This window comes from Asterias rubens, chromosome 5, assembly GCF_902459465.1.
Source record: "Asterias rubens chromosome 5, eAstRub1.3, whole genome shotgun sequence".
NCBI lineage: Eukaryota > Metazoa > Echinodermata > Asteroidea > Forcipulatida > Asteriidae > Asterias > Asterias rubens.
The window spans coordinates 7932775-7958281 of record NC_047066.1 but is presented as its reverse complement, the minus strand read 5'-3'; the positions used below and the strand labels follow the sequence as shown (position 1 = coordinate 7958281).

Below are 25507 nucleotides of genomic sequence, written 5' to 3'. Positions count from 1 at the left end.
CTGGTAGTATAAAACAATGTGAGAAAACTCCCCCTCTGAAGTAACGTATAGTTTTTTTTTTCACTCAAATAATAACGTGCTTTAACTAAAGCCTTTTATTACAGCATCTGAAGTGAAATCACAAATGTGTGCACTAAGTGTCTTTTTCTTTCATTATTCTCATGCGTCTTCGATGATGACCAATTGAGTCAAAAGTTTCACAATTAATTAGTTAGTTATTTTTATGCAAATGCTGGGACACCAAGTGAAAATACTGGTCTGTGAAACCAAAGGTGTCCAGTGCCTTCAAGCGAACATATGATGATTATCATTTTTTTATGCGATAGAAGATTGTTTTCGAAACATCTTGGCCATAGGCCTACCGGAAGCTACTTTGAATGTCCTCGTTTTTATAATAAACGGATTGTGTGCGGTTAATAAAGTGTGATGATGAATGCCATCACGTGATCATGTGTCCATCCTTATCATAACTCATCATCAGTATTATACTTAAAGACACTCTCTATCTTCATTAAATTCCAAAATTTCGTAAGAATTGGGTTACACGCCAAGTTGACAACACATGGTAAATGAGTTATCGTCCACCCCAAAAGCTTCACCAGCAACGGTTCCTTTAACCCGTCAAACTATTCTGTTTTACTTGAGGCATGTAAATATTTTGAATTAATGAAGACAAATAATATTTTAATTGTTGCTTTTTCTGTTGTTATTTATGTAGATCAAAATCATATGCATCCTGGAAAAATTTGTTTCTATCAGATCTACAAAAAAAAATTAGTACGCTTGCAAACTGCATAATAATTTATACATTAATTGAAGAAAAAATGAATTGCTCGAATTGTCACTCAGTGAGTTGCAGCTCTTCTAACTGACCGTAAATAAAGCACATGTCAACAGTCAACGAATGAACTGCGCTATAAGCAATTTTTGGGGAGCTAAATCTCCCACTACTGCACCTTTAACTGCGAAGTGCTGTTCTATTTATAGCCTTCCACGCGAGAGTAGAGAAAGTGAACGTGATCTGCGCAGCCTTTGTTCACGCGCCTCTTGTGAGTTTACAAAAAAATTCATTGTGTACATTGTTGTCTGCAGCCACAGAACATAAACACACGCACGTGCCGTGCTCTGTACGTACATACTACACTGCTCTTCAACGAGAAAAACAAGAACAAGTTTCTCGTAAATTTGGCAGATAAAACACCAGTTAGTCATCAGATTTCGAACTTTGCTGAAACAACTTGCTCTTGTGGGTATTTTAGGCCAGGTTTTTGTCTTGAAACACGTTGGTTTGTAGAGTTGGCGGCCACTGCTTTGGTTGTGAAAAATATCGTCTGCTAGGAGTTGCATGCACAACGTATACTGGTGCCATTTTAATGTCGCAAGTACTGTAAATACGGCGATTTGGTTTTATCGAGTTTGCTGAAGAATTGATCTACAAGGCTCCGAAGCAACAAGCCAGTGGTGGACTCTAACTATACGTGGATTTCCTCGAACATTTGTCAGAATTTACTAGGAATTTCTACCGTGTTCGGGCTTATTGTTCATCGTCGTTGCTCCATATTGCATCTATTTCAAAATGGTGGTCATTCCTCTTCAACGGTCTATTCTTAAAATTAGAGAGGTAAGTTACTTTCATAATTATTATTAATCAGCTGTTCAATTTGTTTGTAAATTAAACAAATGAATCTTCAACATGTGGTCGGAACCTGAAAGGCTCCATTGTTGAGCGGATTAATAAAGAAAAGGCAAATAAACCTGAGTCCATTTCTATAATTACGTTGAGATGATTTTTTAACGGAGGTGGGATTTCGTTTAGGTACTGAAAACTCATGCTAGGTGGCATGGGCTACTGTGACTGTACTGGGGTTGGAACCGACTAGCGATAGTAACTTCAAAGATACCATCGATGTCACGATTGTCACCCAACTGATATTGTTGGCTGCTATAAATAAAACATTGGATATTCAAACTTTTTGTAGAATCATTTCTGGGAAACGTAAATTGTTAAGAATATTATTTGCATTCCCTGCAATATTGTTGGTCTGCCCGTTGTTCAATGTTCTGGCTGAAAAACACAACTCAAAAGCACTGAATTCACTTCTTTCCCTATACACGCTGTCAAGATCGAGATCATTCCGTAAACGTAATAATGTTTGGCATCTGTGTATTTATATAAGGTTTGCTGCTCGTATACTATTCTTTTAGAGTGAACTAAATGTGACATTGCTATCATCTGTCCCTATAGGGGGCCTATGTTTAAAAGAAAATCTCGAAGCGCAATCTCGAATTTTAGTTCCCATCAGCCTCGTTTTGGTCAGGGGTTTGACTCAAAGAAAAGCAAGATGGTTGCGAAGATAAAGGTTAAGTGGTGGGACACTTCCTCAAACCAAGCTCATACATTGCAGTTGCACTCTGATAATGGCAAATCTATGCATGATTGTTGTAGCACAAGACTGAAAGATAGAGTGTGGTTTCTCTCTCCTGTATATGCTGATTGTGCACAACTTCCGTGTCATTATACTCGTGTAATCATGAGTGAAGCAAATCAAAAACTAAAAGAAGTTTATTTCATAAAAAAATATTCAAAAACTTAATCTAGTGTCAGACAACATTTAATCCTTATATCAAATTTGAAAAGAAATAGTGCCGAGTCTGACGCCTATGCCAGAATATCTGATATTTTCAAACGAGGGCAAACGATTTCCGATAATCAATTTAGATTGATTTTGCTATACAACGCGTGTTTGACCGTTTACGCGATTGGTTGTTATTATGTAAAAACTATTTCCAGTCGAGTTGCCATCGCCCCCGACCTTTTGGGTACCGGCCTACATCGCGAGCAACCCATACGTTAAATTCATTATCAAGCAGAGGCTAGGTTCCTCAAAATAATCGTTATCATAAAAGCTTAAAGGCAGTGGACACTTTTGGTAATTACTCAAAATACTTATTAGCATAACACCTTATCATGGTAATGAGTAATGGGGAGAGGTTGGTAGTATAAAACATTGTGAGAAACGGCTCCCTCTGAAGTGACGTAGTTTTCGAGACAGAAGTAATTTTCCACGAATTTGATTTCGAGACCTCAAGTTTGAATTTGAGGTCTCGAATTCAAGCACCTGAAAGCACGTAACTTCGTGTAATCAGGATGGTTTTTTTTATCATTGTGATCTCGCAGCTTCGATGACCAATTGAGCTCAAATTTTCACAGGTTTTGTTTATTTTATGCATAAGTTGAGATACACCAAGTGAGAAGACTTGTCTTTGACAATGACCAATAGTGTCCATTTTCTTTAATTGGTAACGGGCAATGGAGAGCTGTTGGTGGTATAAAACCTTGTGAGAAACGACTCCTTCTGAAGGAAGGCCTAATAACGTAGATTTTTAATTTTCCAATAACGTAGATTTTTGAAAGGGGTAGTTTCTTACTTTTAAAGATACTAAAAGACTTGATGCCTGAAGCATTTTATCATGCATCTGAAAGCACACACAATAATTTTGTGCAATGGTGAAAAAAAATTATTACAGGTCAAACATTTCCAACATTCACCACAGAGCAGACATTTTTATCAAGTTTGCCAATCGATGTTAAAAATTAAACAAAGAAACCCCCAAACAAGCAAACAGACAAATCGAGTTCAAGATATTATTATTGCTCATGTTCCTCAAATTACAGACCCACCAGGAACAAAATTGCAAAGTCCTGCAGCCGTTCACTATCACCCACTTTACCCACATGCTTGATAGAGGTATCAGGCTGTAGGCCCCCTAACCAATAATAAAGATATAAAATTATATTAAAATTAATAACCAACGGATAGAATACAGACCAATCTGCTGACTATTTGCACCTAAACAAAATGACTGAAAATAATTTTCCCCTCAAATAGTAAGAGTCATCTGTCCGGAGAAAGTTAACAGGTAAACAAGTACCCTTTTACCCTCTGGTACCTCGCTCGACCATTAAAAGCCACACAATACACGTTCCCTCGATACGGATCAGCTCCGTACAGGAATGAACAAGCCGTTTAGAGGGAGGGTAGCCAAAAGTGCATGACCCCACGGTGGGGGTCTCTCTGGTGATCCGGGCCACTTATTATTGCGGGGAAAAATAGAGCGGGTTGACCATATACGGGCAAGTCTGGGGAATAAGATGGCTTTAAGGTAGTTTCTGTGAGATAGATGAGCGCAAGGGAGGAGACAAAGAGGATTTTTTACGGGTAGCATTCGGGCAGGGACAGTAGAGGAGGGCCTTTTAATTGTGGACCGTTGTTTGATACAGAATCTGACTGCCTGTAGCACGCTGCTCGGTGGATCAAAGTAACTCGAAGAACTTTGTTGATATGAAAGATTTTACTTTGGAATAAGATTGCTGTAAGGAGTTTCTGTGAGATAGATGAGCCCTTGAGATGAGACAAAGAGGATTTGTACGGGTAGCATGAGGGTAGGGACAGTAAAGGAGGGCCTTTGTGTGCATTTTGTGTCCCCCGTTTTTTTTTTTTTTTTTTTTTTTAGAAAGATGCGGCTTCGGAGAAATTTGCTTCTATAAGTGAAGATTAATAAATGGTTTTGAGGTAGTTGTTGCTTAGGTTTTTAAAATGCTTTTTTTTTTAGATGTTAGTTTTAGCACTGCCCGATCAGATAGCTGTAACAGGCTATGTAACTATACAGGTAGCTCACCAGAGCAGAGAAATTGAGTCAGTAGAGGCATCCTCTTGAATCCGTTTAGTTGATATACAGACCTATAAATTATAATAACATGACATAGTGATTTGTAACACGTACTTGACTAATATGCAATGATACTGTGGATAACAGACGGATTTAACGATGATACAAAACTGTCACGTCATGGTCAAGGTCTTATATAAACAACCACCACAAGCAACCATTTTCTTTTGATGGAGTCACTTCCCGCAAGAGATAAACAACTTTTACTCTTTCTGGAAAGTTTCCAACCACGGCCCTGGAGTATTCGTGATTGGGCCACACAGACGTCCCTGAAATATCCGTGATTGGGCAAGTGCAAATTTAAACAGAGACGGCCCTGAAATATTCGTGATTGAGCCTGTGCAAACTTGACACAAACGGCTATGAAATATTCGTGATTGGGCCAGTGCATATTTAAACGCATCTGTGTTTACAAAGGAAGTGAGGGGAGTATTCGTGATTGGGTCACTTCAAATTTAAACGCATCTGTGTTTACAAGGGAAGTGCGCAATTCATAGCATGGCTGAATACCAATAGATTACACGCTTGGGCCAAATCAGATGCATCCAAACTTCCGAACTTGGAATGGGCTCAAGAAGCTGTTTAGGATTGTGGACAGTTTTTGGAGCGTGATGATGGCGGCACAACAACGCCGTTGTTTGTGTTGGTATCCGGGGTTGGTTCGTTGCATGGTTCACGGTCATAGAGTTTTCTGTCCACTCATAATGACTCCAAATTTATTGTGTGTTGTCACCACCAGCTCATTTACACATTTTTTTTAACAAATAGTATATCAAAGTGGCATAAGAAAACAAATTAACCTGTTGCATGCACGAGTTGCCATCGGCACACTTTCATAAAGTCTGTAAAGAAGCGAAACAATTTGCTAAGCACAGAAAAGTATTGCTTTACAAAAACCGGGTTACTTCTTTTAACTAGCAAGTTGTGAGTGGTGCAATTTTGGCTTAGCAAAGATTTGTGAAGCAGTGTTTTTTTTTTATTAACAGCTTTATTAAATTGGGCCTTATAAATTACACTGGCCTACAGTGATAAAATTTTCAGTATCCAAATGAAACACTAAGTCCACTTTTAGGTTGTTTTTGATGTTCAACAAAATGCATTTCCAAATTCCTCAATCAATATAAGTACAATTTGATACAGGAACTTTAGGAATTGTTGTCGCGTATAATAACCCCCATAAACTTTTAAGTCGAATATAATTAAATTTGCCATTGAGATTATGTTTTGCCATTGTTTGTCGAAACAAGTTTGACTTTTGGATCAACTTAATGTCATTAAATAAGAATTACACAAATCTTTACCCTGCAAAATTTACGTCATATTTTCAGACTCGCCTTTGTTGACTTGGATACTCTACTCAGTGCACTAGACTTGACTCAAGTCCCAATCCCGTGCTATCCCCAGAAAACTATTGCTTTGTGATGCTCTGCATTCCCCAACCTGTTCCACATTTTGACGGCGATCGAGCGCGCACTGTACTGTTTGATAGTATGTTGGCGTGACATGCTTAGGGACCTCTCACACGAGAATGGGACTTGAATAAAGTCTATCAGTGCACGGGTTCCCGTGTTTCGATTAAACTTGCAATAAACCTGTAAATTGTGTGTCTATATGGTTTTTTTGGTGAGCATGTTTTTACGTTTGTTATATATGGTTTGTATATCAAACAGTGCAAATATACAGTGACCCTTTATCCAATGGTTTCTTCAACAATTAGTTTCGTTTTTGCTCCTCAAAGTTCATGATGTTTTACAAAAAAGGCATAAAGAACACACGTTATATATGTCCCACATGAGGAACTATAACGTATTTACTTAATACATAAATAACTATGAACATTTTCCATATGGAGAGAAACTACATCGTGTTGAACTTTCGAAACTCATGTCATTGTGTTTCTGAAAATTCAGGATTCGGGACTTCTGTTTAGTGCTCGGTGAAATCCGGTTGCTGTGTGGCCTAACAAACGGTTTCGTTTTGTTTGGAGGAAGACCAATGATTTATATTTAATTGCAGAATTTCAAATGACGACAACTATTTATTGAGGGTACTGTCAAAAAAGGGTGCACATCTAAAAGGACAAACGTGGACAAACGAAATCCTTCCCCTATTGTTCTTTGCCCGTTTTAAAATAAAATAATAATAAAAAAAATACAATAGGCCTACATCTTGATTGTAATGTTGTATGTCAGTAAATGGTTCCCGGCTCCTTTTGTCAACAACAACAACAATAACAAATCGACAAAAACAAACACAACGCCGACAATGTCAAAGTCTGACTTAAATTACAACCAGAAACAGATTTGACCAACATCAATCATTACGGGTAATAATTGAAAACACAAAGACCTTTTAAATCAGTTATTGCAGTGGTCTCTATTTCTGATGCACCCATACGAAATTGTTCATACTGTAAGGGTACCCTTAACAAAAATAGGGTACATTTAAAATGCAAAACGTGGACTCAATTGTTCCTTTATTTAATTTGTTTTGCCGAAGAGAAGAATGCCTCATCTTGGTACGTATTTCTTTTGTGGTGTGTGTGTGTGTGATTAAAGGCACTAGACACTTGGTAATTTTCAAAGACCAGTCCTCTCACTATCTCATTATATGCACAAGATAAAAAACCTGTGAAATTTTGAACTCAATTGGTCGTCGAAGTTGCGAGATAGTAATGGAAGGAAAAAAACACCCTTGTCACACGAACTTGAGTGCTTTCAGATGCTTGATTTCGGGACCTCAAAATCTAATTCTGAGGTATCGAAATCAAATTTGTGGAAAAGTACTTGTTTCTCGAAAAGTTCTGTACTTCAGAGGGAGCCATTTCTCACAATGTTTTATACTATCAACCTCTCCATTACTCGTTACTAAGTAAGGTTTTATGCTAATAATTATTTTGAGTAATTACCAATAGTGTCCACTGCCTTTAAGCTGGATCCGAGCTCCCCTTTGCCTGTGGCTATATTTCACTGAGTTGTAACGAGTTGAACAAACATGAACACCAATTTAATACCTGCCCAACATTATTATGTTTTCATAGCAAATAAACTCACAAATCAAACACCATTGTCAAAGGCAAAGCCGTCTAATGATAATGGATGCGAACTCTTTGGGTACAAATATTTGATTAGGCCTATAGACCTTTATCACGCTGTCACCATCTTGGTCATGTTCCCTGTTTCCACTGTAACGGATGCCAACATTCATTGCGCAAACATGGCACCAGACTATTATTTCGTCCAGCCTCAGTTTGGTTACAATAAGTTGGAATGGAGTAAAATCAAGATGGCCACAATTTTTGTGTGATATCATAAAAGAAAGAAATCCCTCCCCCATCAAAGGATTGTATTTTTTGTTCATGCCCTGTTCGAGAAGATTTGTTTCTTCTCTAGTTTTCAAATGTTAATGCAAAGTTGAATTTAATCATTCATGAATGTTGAATGGTGCCTATAACGTTTACAAGTTTTGTGGCACTTGTGTGCCACAGTGGGCTACTTCATGAAGATACACTCAACGCTGATACGCTGATGACCCGGAAACAGTGTCAAAATGAAACAGAAAGAGTTAAAAACACGCAGAATCAGAGTTACCAATATCCTGGTCAGCCCATGTCAGCCTGACCAGGAAATGGTTCAGGACCCGATGATACCAGGAATCCGGGTCAATTTTGACCCGGTACGGTGGTAGTTAGAGTGTCGTATCTGACGGTGATGGACAGACCTGGGCCCAATTCCAAAAAGCTGCTTGAGTACAAAAGGTGGTATAGTTGGTATGACACTGCTCTTAGAATCGAAAGTTCGTGGGTTCGAATCCCACCCGAGTAATATGGCTGTGATTTTTTTCCCCACAGAACTCGGGTAAGATTGAGCAGTGCTAAAACACACCGGTGTATGGGTAAAAAAAAAATTAACATAGAAAAGATTAGCATACCTGTCACAAGTTGAACATGTGACATGGTACTTTGGCTGGCAACCTTGGCTGGCACAATGTTGCTGTGCTACTTGTTGTTGTTAAGCAGCTCTTTGAAATTTGGCCCAGGGTTGGGTGTTGAGTCCATCCATTGAAGAAACTGTACTTATTGCACTAAAGTCTCGGTACAGCAACCAGACTAAAAAATAATTTAATCCTCAACTTCTCCTAATCAAATAAGTATGTTAAGCAAACATTTTTTTTTCTCCGTGCATCTTACTGAAGTTTGATGAGCACAGATCCAAGCCAAGGTATTAGAACAACATCCAAAAATAAATTTTAGGGCGACATCGACGCCATTTTATGTATGCGGGTATATCTTTTAGGCGGGAACTTTTGATCGTCTGCTGGTCAGTTTTCATGTCCGTGTGTTTGTGTATAGACGGCTCCTTTGACTAGTTGTTTATCTTACAAATTATCAGCAATAAAATAATAAAAACAGCATGTTCGTGTCGGAGCTGATGCGGTGGTTAATAATACTTTGCCGAAACCAGTGACGTGTGACTGCACTTATTATATTGGGTGCCTTACTTGGTTAAACGAGCAGTGGGGAGCTTTTGATAGTAGAAAACATTGTGAGAAACAGCTCCTTCTAAAATAATGTAGTTTTTGAGAAAGAGGTAATGTCTCACCCAAAATAATAATAAAAGATCTCAGACCTGAAGCCTTTTTTTAAATCAATTTAGAACCAATTTTGTTTCTGTTGTTTAAAATTGCCATCCTCAAAAAATTCCTGATTTTTTTTAAGGATTCCCCTTTTTTGAATCGATTTAGAACAAAACAAATTCTCCATTGAAAAGCACTAAACGACAGTGGCAATTTTGATTTACAGAAACCAAAATTGCCGACGGGAGTGGAGGCAGGAGGTTTTCTCAAGTACTTCGCTTTTCATCTTGTTTTTACCACAAGGAACGCAATGTGAAACCTTCAACCCGGGTCGACTCTTTTTACTGTTTGTGATTAGATTTGCAATCTGTCTAATAGTACAAGATAGATGAGGGTAGGTTATTACGTCCGTCCAGTGAGTTAATAATTTACATCATAGTATCAAATTATATAGCAGGGTGTTTACTAATAATGCTTGTCTAGATGTACAGAGCGACTTGCCATGTTAAAGGCACATGCACCTTTGGTAATACTGTCAAAGACTTGGTGTATCCCAACTTGCATAAAATAACAATTGGGCTCAATTGGTCATCGAATTTGCAAGAGAATAATGAAAGAAAAAATACCTTTATTGCATTCTTAATATGTGCTTTCAGATGCATAATAAAGGGCTTGAGCTTAAGCCTTTTACTATTTAAGCAGGGATTACCCGTTTCTCAAAAACTATGATACTACAGTAGGAGCGGTTTATCACAACGTTTTATGCAGCTCTCCACATGCTCGTTACCAAGTAAATTTTAATGCTAACAGTTATTTCAAGTTATAACCCAAAGTGTCCAGCGCCTTTAAGCCTCCATGCATAACAACAACCATCTCCCCTATTCAAACCACCTTCACGATAAGCAAGGACTCCCCCTGTTGTAGACGACACTTGCGTTCCCCCAACCATACGGAAGATAATACATACAGAATCCCCATTATGCATCATTGATCATCAGCATCAACATACACACACATCGCACTGCTGAGGATGAGAACAGGCGTTGCATACATCCAAGGATGCATCTATTAGTCTAACCTATACACTCTTTAGTCTTTGATTTAACCTATTGGTTATCGTCACGGAGGAAGAAAGGCTCACTTCTTAATTAAAAGGGATCATTTATTTGAGACAAGGTGAAGATGACCATACTTAAACCACAACGGGCTTTCTACGTTATACGGACAGTAAGTGCAGTTTTGGTTATACACTAAACGTATAAGGCAAAAAAGAAAAACACGTTTAGCGTCCTCCCCTTTTGGAAAAAAGGTAGGAGGAGTTTTTTTTTATTTTAAATTAATGGCCGCCCGACACTTTTTTTATCAGACAAACGGCTGGGTGTATTTGTCAATTTTGTTGCTGTTTGCTATTTTAAATATATCGTTTCATTTTCTTTGTAAAAAAAAATTGTCATTTAAAAAAGGGAAATATAGAAAAGGGAGGCGGCCTTTAAAAAGGAAGCGGGCGGATATACTAAACTTGTTTTTATGGTTATTTGGCCTAATGACAGTCTCCCTGCTGCACTGATGGAGGACAATAAATCCAAATTACTGTTATTATTTACATGGAATTCCTGGCCACTGTTCTTTGTACGGATCATTGATTGCTTCCTAAAATCTCAATATATTGTATTGATTTATATATTGATTATGTATTGATCATGTATCGATTATGAATAAAAAGGCAGGCTGCTGTGTATGTTCCATCTAACTGCACACTTTAGCTAATGTATTTTGTCACCACAACTATGCACAATATTTGGTAACAAGTACAGCAAAAAAAAAAAAAAAAACATTGTTTCGTTTTTTATGAGATGAAAAAAATACAAATTTAGATTTTTTTGTTAACTAATATACAGTGACATTTTTGTTTTTATTTTATTTTTGTGTGGATGTATTGTTAATACCACACACTCGATCCTGTGTATTGTTTTGTTTCATTAATGTAATGGATGGAGCAACAAAAGACTCCAGACTTCATTGTTATTTTTTTTACGAGCAGAAAACATACAAATATATATATATATATATTTTTTAATTCATATAATATTCAGTGATTTAAATGTGTTATAGGTGAACTTTTTATTTAGATTTTTTTGGGAACCTACAACAAATTAGCTCGTAGAATAAACAATTTTACAATTTTAAGCCTTAATCGGACATTCACTCGCTGTATTTAAAAAAATATCTATACTGTTACATTAACAATGCAATGTCTGATATGCTTTAAATTATAATCGTGTAACATTTTTCCCCCTTTTGATTGGAGGTTTACGACTCCGTTTTCTTCACACTCGAGAATATCAAATCCTTCACAAACAAAACACCCAAAACTTATTTACAAATAACAGGAATAAAGGTAATTTATATAATAAATACATTATTCACTTTGCATTGATTTATATTTTTCTGATTATTCCTGATTTTGGATGTGAAATTAACTTGCGGTATCCGGCAAAGAAAATCATAGAAGAAGTCAACATAAAGTCTGTGATTATTTTTGTTCATCATCGACAAACATAGTCATGAGTAGATTCGTACGGTAACCGAACTAACTATTTATAAATGCATATTTTTAAATTAATTATGTATACAACCTTGCCGACAAAAATTGAGAATGTCTGTCCCCCAAAATTATAATATCTGACAGATAACCATGGTAATGTTTCTGCTGTACTCCATACAAATGTTAATAATGTGCTTTGTGGGTGTGTGTGAAAAAAAGCACGTTAAGCGCCGCTACCACCAGACGGGTGCCCCACACTAACAAAATAATAGTAACATGCACCGTAAATGCTAAATATTAAAACAAATACTCAACAAATTATTTAAGTCTCCCAGCCTCTTGAAAACCAATCAGATATGTTCTCACACAACTAAAATTCGAATTTGTTTTTGTTTATTTGTAGGCCCTAGAGCAGCCGTTTTGTTGTTGTTTTTTCCCTTTTTTCTTCAAATTACCCGAGAAAACAAGATCTAATGTGCTCTTCCAAATGAGGCATTTCTCCCATACCCAAGCCAAATTAATAGTACCAACTATAAAACCCCCAAAATATCAAATCTCCTCAAAGTTTAAGCACAGTGCCCAAAGGTTATGATACAGTGTTGTAATTAAACAGTCTATTAATTGCATGACCCCCCAAAACGTGATTATTCAAAAGATTTTGTAGGGCCTACAAATTATAATAATCATACGCTTTTCGGACTAGACTAGCTAACTAGTCAATCGAGACGAGACCGTGAACTGACCAGGTATTGGAACATTGTACAGTGTTATGCGTGTGCTTGTTCTGCGCTGTTGTTTTTGTGTTCGGATGACTGAAGCCAGTTATTACCTTAAGATCCAGTGTACCGAGTATAGTTAATTTTTCTGACGGCTGTTGAAGATTGCAAAAAGATATACACAAGGTTGTTGCCAGGATTCGGCAAAGGGGTGTCCAAAATTTGCTTGAAATTAAAAGAACACGTTGCCTTTGATCGGTCGAGTTGGTCTTTGAAAAGCGTTTGTAACCGTTTGTTATAAAATGCATTAAAGAAAGATGATTTAAAAGTAGAATACAATGATCCACACACATTTGCCTCGGAATTGCACGGTTTTCCTTTTTTTTTTACATGAAAACAAAACATGGATGCTACACTTTTAAGGGGATGTAACATTGGACAGTGATATTCCACCCACTTATTTTAAACTGAAAATTACCCATGACAGCAGTTCAAGCGAAACTAATAATATGACAATCTACAACGATAAGGCATACAGAAGTTGCTGTGTTTTTGTGCATTGTACCATTATTGATACTCTTGTATAAAAACAAAATCAAGGGCAGTTTTTATCGCAGTCATAATCACGTGAGGGCGCTTTTCATTTGAGTCCGAGAGGGTGCGTGTTTTAACTTAACATCAAGTGAAATCTCGAGTTTGATAATATTGAGCAAATATTTTTGACATAGTTTTTATCTGAGCTTCAAACTTTATAGGTTGACGTATGGTCATAGTCACACACAAGGATTGACCATTAATTAAAACTTTCAGTGACAAGCAATTTGCAGTGACCACTATTAGTAGTTGCCCTTTCGGCGGGCAAGTGCATCAGTGAGTCAATAGAGACACGTCGCGACGCCACGACGACGACGCCACGACGCGTCGTGGTACAACCAAGTTGTGAAAACGTCATCAATTCGGTGGTCACGTTTAAGCGATCTCAAAGAAAAATCTTTAAAAAACAACAAACAAACAAACAAACAAACAAACAAACAAACAAACAAACATCGAATGCTCGGTTCAGAGCCGTTGTCAGTGATTTGGTTATGTGAATTATAAATATTATGATTTGAAGTTGAAAACAAAACTGACATTGTAACACATGGCTTTATTTCATCAGACGGACAATAATTATTATTCTCTAAAAATATAAAGTTAATGTTAGAAAAAACCGCACCTCATGTTACTGAAAATGATAAATCATACATCATACCTTGAAGGATTTTAAGCTTGAATTATTAAGCAGCAAACTGGAAATAATCAGACTTGTCTGTTGACAAGATGAAGGTAAAAATTATATCATAATAGAGACACGGCAACGACCTTGGTTTACCGCTGATGCAGAAAGAGAGAGACCGTGACAGAGAGATGTTGAGAGAGGGCGCCAGATATGCCGCGCAGTGGGGGGAAAATCAGGCAAAATTAAGTTGAATGGGTAAAATTTTCTGTTCGTTCGACATCAACATTGTAGAGCGCCCTCTTTTGGTTAAAGGAAGTCATTCAGAAGTAGAGGGCGTACACAAACTTGTAACATGGTCCATACAAAACATTTTTGGCCATTGGGAAAAAATAATGTCACCCCGAATTACAGGTCATATCGGACCAGTTCACACACCCGACATTTTGTAAGTGGACATATTAGTATGTAATTTGCATATGGATTTGTGGTCATGGTGGGATAGCGCAATTACGTGTGCGTAACAAATAACGGTTGTTCCCTCTTCTACAATAGGCCTAAAAAAACTAAATTATGTTCAGCCAAATAATATTTTGTTGACCCAAGTATAAAACGGTGGTGTATTAAAAAGCATGAAGGAGTGAAATTGTATGAATTCTTAGTCTTAGGTTTAAGCTAGAGGTCAGGTAGGCCTACTACACTAGAACAGAATATATGAATGAATATGAATGGTGAAAAATAGGTTTTCCATCGTGACATTGATCACTGTGACTGGTGTATAGTCAACACCAGCTTGTCCATAGATGAGTCGGTGGGCCCATCCAAAAACAAGAGGTCCAGCCTCAAGAGGGTCTTAAACCGGGACTAGATTTCTAGAACCCCCCCCCCAAAAAAAAAAAACAAAAAAAAAAAAAACAATTAGTGCGACTGATGGCGTTTTATTTCTAAACTTGGAGTTGAGAATACAAGCATTAATACACGTCTGTACATTGGCATGCGAGATTAACATGTTGATATACACTAATATCAGTAAAACAAAAAAAGTCACAGTTCCCTTCACAAAAAAAGGAAGGGGCCTGACAGAGAAAACCCATGTATTACTGGCATTCTTCAAAGACTTGTTAGTCCCAACTTAGCGTTCTCACGGCCAGTCTCCCTTTTCTCCATCACTCATTATACGGAGGGAGAAAGGCGGCATATAGCTGCTGATAATGTAAACCAACTTGACCTCGAAGGGTCAAGTTTGGTTCCCACTGGCATCTGTAACTACCAATTGAAAAATGGTAACTTTAAACAATTGCTTAAAGGGTAGGTCCGTTTCTTTTGTAAAAACAGAATCTGTCAAATTGTGAACAAAACTAGTCAGAAGATACTAAATAGGCAACAAATTTATGGAGTAAAATCAATTCAAGTTTGGTACATCCCATGACATCTGTAATTACTCACAATCGGAAAATGTTAACTTTAAACAACTGCGTAGAGAGAAGGTCCATGTTGGGTGTACACAAATCTGTGAAATTGTGAATAAAATATCGGTATAGTCCGCAAATTTATGGAGTAAAATCAATTCACCATTAATGAACGAGTGTACATATACTAGTACATGTACTTATTGAATCTTATTGAACATTCCTTGATACTGGTAGTGGTAGGCCCACTACATCATGCACATCTGTACACGTATCATACAAGTTGGAGGTAGAAATTATACACTCCTGCCTTCAAAACCTAAGAACTTTGAGAAAATAATGAATGTTTGTGTCCTCGATTTCGGATAAGACAATCTTTAACCAACCCACCCTTGAGACGGATCTCACAGACGCTCATTTAGAACATAGTCTGGAAAACATCAACATGTGTTGAGGAAAAACAACGACCGAGTCCCAGGATGTTTTGCTTCCAACGTCCATCCATCAACCTATACTACTAGAAAATGCTTACGGGTGACCGTTTCCCTGGGATTATTTTGAAGGGGGTAATTACCCAGTCATCCACCGTGTCTCTTTTTAAAGGCACTGGACACGTTTGGTAATATTTTCAAAGACCAGTTCATTCCCACTTAGTGCATCACAGCATACGCATAAAATAATAATGGTCATGGAATTTGCAAGAGAATAATGAAAGAAAAACCCACACCCTTGTTGCATTTAGATTACTTTCAGATGCACAAATTAAGGGCTCAGTTGAAGTCCTCTATTATCCGAGTGAGAAATTATCTCTTCCTCAATACGTAGTCCTAGCTCTCTGTTCAGTGTGAGCCGTTTCTCACAATGTTTTACAAATCAACAGCTCTCCATTGCTCTTCAATACAAAGTAAGTTTGTATGATCACAATTATTTTGAGTAATTATAACCAAGAGTGTCCAGTGCCTTTAAGGGTCATAACGCTGCTTGATCAGCCTCCCTGGGGGAGCATAGGCTTTCGATATGAAGTGGGTGACGCTACTGTCAGTGTGTTAGTGTACCCATAGCTCCATACGAGAAAGAGAGAGAGAGAGAGTGAGTTACTGCTGATGCCCAGAGTCAGTTGACCGGATCCTCTCATTTACTCATTTTGGCAATAACTAGACCGACTGCTTACAACTAACATACACGTAGCGCAGTAGCAGACGACTTCTGATTATGCGTGCATGTGTTCTTGCTGGTGCAGACAATTAAGTTTCCCGCCGGATTAGCATTATCCGTGATTGTCTCATTGTCTTAAGTCGCCTGGAGCTTGAGTCATTTAGGTTTTGGAGGAAGCGGGATAGTGTACGATGGAACTACTGCGTAAGAGGGTATGTAGGGACGATAGCTAAATTCCACATAATTGTTACTTGTTGGTTTCTTCGTTTCTTCATTAAATTTCAGTTTGTCAATCGTTTCACACGGCTGATGGCGATGCCATGATCGAGACTCTGCTTGGTTGCTGTTTTATATTTCAAGGAACAACAGTTTTATAGCATTAAACTTAGGGGCCATTCATTTCTGTATTAAATCATCACAACACGGATAACTCTGCTAACAATATTATTGTGTTTTTTAAATCACATTTTGTCAGTACAATGTTTTCGGTGAGTGATTTATCGAGTTAGTTAAAGTTTGTGAGAGTTTCTTAATTATACCATTATGAAAATATTATGTGTAGGCCTATAGTGTTTTATTACATGGGCTTCACGTGCATTGCTGCCTTATGATGGATGTATCATTGAGACTATTTAGGCTGGTTGCATGTTTTTCTTCTGGTGACTTTAAATATTGGGGTCAATTCAGTTTGGTTTTACAATTTTCAGTGCTTGGATTTTTGCAATCCTACATATATTGTCTGAATGTTATTGTTATTCCTCTCGCCCTCGCCACATTACATTTATACATACCTAAATCAACTACATACAAAGTAAGTAAATCATTTAAAACAAATCATTTTGTTGGCTATTTAAAGGCAGTGGACACTATTGGTAATTGCCAAAGACTAGCCTTCACAGTTGGTGTATCATAACATATGCATAAAATAACAAACCTGTGAAAATTTGAGCTCAATCGGTCATCGAACTTGCGAGATAGTAATGAAAGAAAAAACACCCTTGTCACACGCAGTTGTGTGCTTTCATCAGATGCTTGATTTCGATACCTCAAATTCTAAATCTGAGGTCTCGAAATCAAATTCGTAGAAAATTACTTCTTTCTCGTACACTATGTTACTTCAGAGGGAACCATTTCTCACAGTGTTTTATACCATCAAACTCTCCCCATTACTCTTTACCAAGTAAGGTTTTATGCTAATAATTACCAATAGTGTCCACTGCCTTTAAACTTCTCTTCTACATGAAACTGAGAAAGATAAAATCCCCATAGATACACACTGAGTTGGAGCCAATTGAAAACGAGTCCCTTTTTATGATGCATCGGATAAGGTTTCCTTCGTGACGTCATACAATTACTTGGAGGGGCACTGAATGCGGCCTTTTGGTTTCGAAACCCACAATACAAAATCTGGACCTTCAAACACCCCCGAGTAATTGAAAGGGTGTTGGCGGGACATGAAACTTAATATTTTAAGGGGTATGCCGCTGTTTTGTACTGAAGTCATGACATGTTGTTCACCATTAATAGGCACCATACTGCCAACTCCATAGGCTCATGGACTCTCGGTGTGACGTCATACACTCAGGATTTGGTATCAAAACAGCAAGGCATTTTAGAAAGTGGTGTTACTGGTTGCCGTGGTGATAGTCTCCACGGCAAAGCCACCTGTGAAATAAAATACTGGCTCGCCGAGGAATAATGTCAGGAACGAGTAATTGATAAAACCACCCAACTACTCAGAATCGTTTACCAGAAAGTAATGCAAGATGATAAATAACCTATATATAAATAATATATATATTCTTGTTCAGTTCATCTATTTTTTTCTTTTGTGCATATCTGCGCATTGCGAGGCCATTTTCATCACAGATATTGTACTGCTGGCCAGTATCAAACTTGGATAGTTTCTGCAGTGTGAAAAAAAGACATTACAATGTTCAAATTACAGTAATAGCTAGGCCTACATCCATGGTTATAGTTACCAGTGATTAAAGACAGTGGACACTATTGGTAATTGTCAAAGACCTGTCTTCTCACTTGGTGTATCTCAACATATGCATAAAATAACAAACCTGTTAAAATTTGAGCTCGATTGGTCGTCTGAGTTGCGAGATAACTACGAAAGAAAAAAAAACACCCTTGTCACACGAAGTTGTGTGCTTTTCAGATGCTTGATTTCGAGACCTCAAATTCTAAACTTGAGGTCTCGAAATCAAATTCGTAAAAAATTACTTCTTTCGCGAAAACTACGTCACTTCAGATGTAGGCCGTTTATCATCAACAGCTCCCCATTACTCGTTACCAAGTGAGGTTTTATGTTGATAATTATTTTGAGTAATTACCAATAGTCTCTACTGCCTTTAATGAATATTTAAATTGTAACCAGCGGCTGAAGTTGTAATGAAAAACTCAAACCAATGCAATAATTGAACTTGAACTAGAATTAACATATTGTTGGCTGCAACGCACATTGTCTCCAAATATCGACTTCATGAAAGCTTGCGATCGAAACAATTTCCGTCACTTCTGACATAAATGGGGTAATATTTCTGTTTTGGGACTATTTTATTTATCATCAAGTTCAGTTCAGTTCTTGTGCAACTGGCCCACATCACTCTTCGCGTAAATAAGTCAAGCCCCATTACTCTCTCTCTGAACGACCGTATTCATGCGTCACTCTGCACCTGTTGATTTGTTTATATTTTTGTTTAGCTCTCAGTTTAGCTCCAGTTTTTCAGCTCCTGCGGGGAAATTCTAACCTCTGACCCGTTCTCGCTGCCGGGGAGAACTCCATTTCTATGTGAACTTTCTGACGCATGTGATATTTATTCTTGTTCATTTCTAAACACAAGTTGACATGTAGAATGTTCCTGATGTGTGGAATTCTTGAGAGGTGTTTCGTCCAAACAAATTTTCCCTCGCTGGATCCCTCCCAAAACAAACGTCGTGAATACATGCAATAATATTGATCACTAACTTTTGGTATTAATATTGAAATGGGTGGCGATATTGGTTAGACCATGGATGGAGGGTTTGATACACGTACGGTGTAATGTACGTTCTTTGAATACAGTGTCAGCTATAAAAATATGCAGGCTGATAGTGTGTGGTATTATAGTCCTGGCGGCCTTACACTTTAATATTGTATAGAGGAAGAGGTAGTGGTTTTACAGCCCAGGGCTTTGATAACCATAAAACAATTCGCTTAGCAATTTTTAAGCAAGCCTGCCCAGCTCGTTCAGTGATAGCACCAAGTGTATGTCGCCTGGTGCCTCATTACATCATTAATCGGTAGAAATATGTTATTCTAAAAAATTGTCGCTAATCAAACAATTACTCCCGCTTAGCTATTTTAGCAAGCCTGTCAATTGTTTGTTCTGTCTGATCTTTGATATCCAAATATTTCGTCTGGTGCCTCATTACATTTTTATAATCGGTAGATTCTACTAAACAATAATTCAGACCCTAAAATCGATTGGTGCAGCTTGAATATATTAACAGTCACCAATAGCAGTCACAGTGACTCGAGTATTGCACACGTTTATCGGCATAGCTTCCTCTAAGTATCGGCTACCATCCATAACGATCGTCACGAACTATCGATTTCGTTCACACGGTTCCCCCCTTCGCAATCTCCCGCCTTTTGTGACGAAAGGGCATGTCAACAAGTCGACTACATGCTCCTATTGTTGAGGCTCTGTGTCACACACCAGGAAGCTATAAGCCTACTAGAGAAACCCGCTAGGCTGTAGGCAGCCCTTCCTAAGTACCCACTTCAAGAGCACTGCAGTGGTGTTTTGAAAACCGGTTGACTGTTGCGGTTGTGTTTTCTTTTAAACCGGTTGACTTTCCTTAGACGATTTGTAACTTTGCTGTGTGTGGCAGTTCCCAGATTATAGAAACACTGTTGGCATAAACATCTTTAGAGAGAAATGGATATTGTTCCTAAGCGTGCTAAGGTAGGCTGTTATTTCCTAGTTAGATTATAGTGGAAGGGCGTGTGTTTGTGTTTGTTTAAGCTTCAAGTGGTGTTTTTGTTTTTCACTTTCAATAGTAATCCGTTTATGTTGACGTATCATTGGAGAGCGAGAAGGATGCTGATAATGGAACACAGCCTGATCAATATGTAGTCCGCTATAATGTTACTATTCTCTCAAGTCTCTCTGGTCAGAATTGACCCGGACGATTCAAGGTCATTGTGTCGATTTCACAGAAAGTTGGGACAAGTCCTAACTTAGGACTAGTCCTATGGAGATATTAAAAACTTACAGATTGTCCTAAGTTAGAACGAATAACTCGTCCTAACTCGAATTAAGACTAGTCTCAACTCTTTGTGACCCGAGGTGTGGATAGTCTTATCTCGAGATCGGACGAATTACTCGCCCTAACCATCCATAACTTAGGATCGACTAGCCTTTAATCTGTAACATTTCCTAAGACTAGTCCTAAGTTTTGTTTGTTTGTTTGAACGATCTTTCCATCAAGTGAACACCGCAAACTCACACAAGGGGGCATAAACACCAAGGCTCGCAACAACCAATCTCTCTCAATCTCATACAAACAATGGTTTAACGTCCATTATGAAATACACAAATCGAGACATTGTGATTCAGTAACTAGACAACAATATTATTTAGTCATTGTGAAATCAGCGGTTAGCTGGGGGATTCGAACCCACAATCTTGCGAATGCAAGTACTGCACAGTCTAACCACTTGACCACGGTGACAGAGGACTATGTCCTAAGTTCTTTGTGGAATCGACCCTGACTCATGTCAGAGTCAAGCTGACTAGGAAAGTGGTCATTAAAATTAAAATTTTGCGTCAGTTTGAACAAATTCTGGGTATTGTTGACTCAGATTCCTGGTCAAAGTGACCTCACTAGGACTAGCCCTAGCAGAGTTATTAAAAACTTTCACAATATACATGTAGTTCTAAAGTTAGGACGAGTAACTCGTCTTAACTCGATATAAAGACTGGTCTTAAATCTTTGTGAAATCCACCCCTGGTAAATTTTGACCATGACATTTTAAGACTGCATACATGTATACTGTATGTGTTTTTTCCATAGGTTAGAGATTTTGAGCGGGGTCAGCCCCAAATTTTCCCCAGCTTTCTTAAAGAGAATCTCTTGACCAGACACCCACACGGAGACCACCGCAGCTGTCTTGGCCCACAACCCGCGCCCACTCATTCCTTGAAATAATACCCTCAAATGAAATCCAAAACATCGGGTAAACAGCGTGAGCCCAGCATGAGTCTAAAACAAGAGATGTGGCAGTTTTATACATTTTTTTAAAACATTTTCTTTTGATTTTACAAAATAATTCGGTACTATAAAAATAGAGTTCGCCATTGGGCGTCATAGAAAAGCTCCCGTTGAGGGATGAGTGGGCATGGCTACCAGTTTCGTTTCATCACAGAAATATTTTGACCACTGCTGCCACAAAAACAAATCTGTAGCATTTCGTTCACTCGATGATTGAATGGCTTTTTGCATTACACATGTTCAACAGCTGGCATGTTTGTGTCTTTATAAATGTTAGGCAGTCCGGGTATATCATTAGTTGTATCCCATGAATATCTGAATATTGTTGTTCTCATGATAATAATGCATAACGTAAATGTATTGTACCATTACCCATTTTAGTAGGCCTTTATACACGTTGTGTAGGTTGATGGGTCAACAGCGTTTGTAAAAACCAACAGCCTGTTTAAAGTGGTCAACAAAATAACCATTTCATAACATGTCGTTAGCTTCAACACAACAATTGCCCTCCGAAGCTAATCATGTCCCAAGTTCCTCTTTCTTACTGATGGCAATTCTTATAAACGAATGTGATCTATGACTGCATGGTCTTATCAAAGACGTGCTATATAACTTTCCTTCGGCAAAGAAATCTATCATCACCGTCAACAACCGACCACAAGCCGCATACAACCAATTTTCACTTGCGACGGCTCTTTTGAGCTCATTTTGCGCAGAGATGAGGAGTGAAAAAAAAAGTATGACATCAAAAGAAATACATAACCTAAAACTTTGCAGAAAACTAGCAACATTTGTAATTCCATACTGTTATTTTTGCAAGGCAGAGCTAGCCCAATCTTTTTATCATCAGCTTGAGGCATGGAGGTGGAGGGAAATAGCACCATTGATGTTGGCAAGTAATTTGGGTATTATTGTTTAACAAAAGAAATTATGTTTTTCCTCTAAACCTAATCCATGATTTATTTTGTATGTCACCAGGAGGTTACAGAGAGGGACATCGACCCTGCTGACATTCCCTTCGGAAACCCTTCTCAGCTCTACCACCGTCATCATAACAATCACACCGGTAAACACCTCAGCAATGGCGGTAGTCTCTCAGGCTCATCCTACACATCGTCCAGCCACTCCAACAAGACGTACTCGGACTCCGAGTCAGACTCCTGCTTCTCAGAGGAGGAAGATGACGGGGAGGACGACGCGCTGCACGGCAGGGAGTACCCGGTCCATTACCGGCACTACTCGGAGAGCGTCACTTTAACGGAGAGGCCGGCCTACCAGAGACGGCACTATGGCATGGAATGGGTCTTACAGGACCGGCGTCGCTTCCGCGAGGAGGTTCAGATCAAACTGGGTGCCAAACCGACCACCATGTACAGCACCACAACACAGTGTTTCATCAATAGTAAGTTCCGCTGGTACCGGGATGCCGTGTACATCATGCCCGGGGCTGCCTCCTCGGCAGCGGCCCCGAAGAGGTTCACCACGACGGTGTTCATCTTTCCAAAGTTCCCGCGGCAGAATGTTGTGAGCAGCTTGGAGCACCACACGGCCAAGACGATCAAGTGGTACAAAGTATCCATGGAGCTTGAAGCTCGAGATTTTGTCTCCATTAAATTGGTAAACCTGTCTTGATTTATGTAGTGATTGGGGTGAAACTGTGAAAACATTTCTTTCTCAAAGAGAGAGATAGACATAAAGACAATGTTGAACAATTCGTGAGATTCAAACGTACCGCCCAACGGAGGATGAACCCCAAACGTCCGAGATCAACCTCATCCCCGTGGGTATACCATCTCGCATTTAGCCGTAATGGCCTGTACAACGGCACAGTGCCCATGGGGACGAGGTCGGTGCGAGCTGCGAATGCTGTCTGAACTCCTCAATATTGAGGAGCCGGTTGTGAACAAACTGTTACCTCACAGCAATTCTTACTTTTAAACGTCTTCCGTATAAACTCAAGGTTTTTTTTACGGCATGTGCCGGTCAAAAAAAGAGACTTTTTGTCAGCATTATGAGATGTGCTTTACTGTTTGTATCTTTTCAAGTACGCATTATAGGTTTATTATGTGTGGGTTTTTTTCGCTGTCAAAAATGTATGTTACTCATTGCTTGCTCAAACTGTCGATTTCCCGTTCGTGCGATATCAGCTGTGTACCCTACCTAACTTGCTATTACGGGGCATGTTTCTGACTTCGGAACTTAAGCTAAATATTTGCAGTGTAGTATCCGTGAGTATTATGCCATTCCAATGGGGATTTTGTTGTTTTTAACGTCCTCTTGATTTAAATAATATTAACATAATGAGGTTGTGCGAATTCCACACAACAAAGGCTTCTGCTTTTGTTATGGAAGGGCGTGTATTGCTTACTTGGACGAGAAAGTACATTCAGTTTGCGTTTTTTGCAACATAGCTGGAAGCTGTTTTGGTTGGGCAGATAACCTTTGTTGCAAAGGCACCTCGATCAACAGACTTCGGTAGAGATTAAATGTACACTGTACGTGTACGGCGCATAGGGGTAAAAGGTACAGCTGTAGAATTATAAAGTGTATGGTTTTTATGAATATGAATATGCAGACATCTGAAAACTATGTATTGTACGGTATTTGGCGTTGTGTGGAATTGTCCCCAAATAACAAATATTTTGCCTGTCAGTTTAATTTGTTCTTTCTTAAGGGTTGGTGGTGGTGGTGGTGGGGGGGGGGGGGGGTTGAAAACAGTGACATGTTGTTAGTGACCGTAAACCGCACCCTAAAACTTAAAAACAAAATAATGAGACCTATACATGTAGAGTCATCCAAATGGCCCCACATAGCCACTCTTCCGAACTCAGACAATTTTAATCTTTAACACATTGCTTAAAACGAGAATAACTTTTGCATTTCCAGAAAAGCAGGAGACAATTTCATTGTCCAAATTACATTAAAACCCGACATCCGGCTGATTGTTAACAAAAACTCAAAAGATGATGTTTTCCAGAGTTATGCCTCAATTTACAGAACGGTTGAATGCCCCTATGCACATTGGGTTTACCGATGGGGGGGGGGGGGGGGGCGGGGCATTCCGATCCATGCCATGCTTCAGTTACTTACTTCTGAAAACTTTTTGTATGCGTAAAAAATGTAGTATTGTGAAAACTTTTTAGAAACTCATTATTTTCCGTTCTAAAGGAAATCACAATGCAGTGGCGAAGTGCCGTGTTATGAATATGATGCAATGCTTCAGTTATTTACTTTCTGAACATTTTTCGTATGGGTAAACAAAGATATTTTGTAGTGTCACAATTTTTGGCAACTATATGGGAAACAAAATCATACTATTTTCCGTTCTAGAGGAAATCACAATGCAATGACGTGATGTGTGCTGGAAAACCCTAAACTTGTCCATTCTATAAAGCAAAACGAAGGTCACCAGCCAAAAGTCATGTAATGTGCAACTGTAATTACTGATTGGTTCCCGGCTATTGGGATACCTGTACATTTTTAAACCATAGCATTGCTTAAAATATCAGACGTATAGGGCAGACTTGAAACCTTACTGATCCATGATTACATCATGACAACCAAAGAAATTAAATTGTTTTTCATCAATATTGGTTGCATAGAGTGAGAGCAAAGAGGGACGTACCCGTGGTAGGGGCTATCCACACGGAGTGCGTTAGTTTAGCTTCCCTGGGTCGACCCCGGTGTGTGGTTTTTTTTTTCCCAGGACGAGTGTGTGCAGATAATTACCCACGTTCGTCCTGGTAAAAAACAAAACACGCACCATGGTCGACCCAGGAGAGCTAAACGAACGCACCCTATATACCTTTTCCTTTGCTACGGTCAAGTTCACATTCCATGATATACCATTGTGTACATTTCGAACGAGAAGAAAAGTGAGCACAAGAATATT

At 38.6% G+C, this 25507-nt stretch overlaps 1 protein-coding gene across 4 annotated transcripts; it reads left to right on the top strand.

The window, feature by feature from the left end:
- Window positions 1–1101: 1101 nt before the first annotated feature.
- On the top strand, window positions 1102–24301 carry LOC117290776. 4 transcript variants are annotated; one of them, XM_033772323.1, is made up of 2 exons: window positions 1102–1621; window positions 22594–24301. In XM_033772323.1, the coding sequence occupies exons 1-2, from the start codon at window positions 1577–1579 to the stop codon at window positions 23245–23247; spliced, it is 699 nt and encodes a 232-aa protein (XP_033628214.1). In that variant the 5' UTR covers window positions 1102–1576; the 3' UTR covers window positions 23248–24301. The 4 variants fall into 4 exon arrangements, with proteins under 4 accessions (XP_033628214.1, XP_033628215.1, XP_033628217.1 ...); XM_033772324.1 differs by lacking the exon at window positions 1102–1621 and adding an exon at window positions 10321–10533; XM_033772326.1 differs by lacking the exon at window positions 1102–1621 and adding an exon at window positions 16305–16559.
- Window positions 24302–25507: the final 1206 nt, after the last annotated feature.

Coding starts and splice junctions, on each gene's coding strand:
- LOC117290776 (XM_033772323.1), top strand. CDS start 1,577: ATGGTGGTCATTCCTCTTCAACGGTCTATTCTTAAAATTAGAGAG. Junction 1,622..22,593: donor CTATTCTTAAAATTAGAGAG/GTAAGTTACTTT, acceptor GTATGTCACCAG/GAGGTTACAGAGAGGGACAT.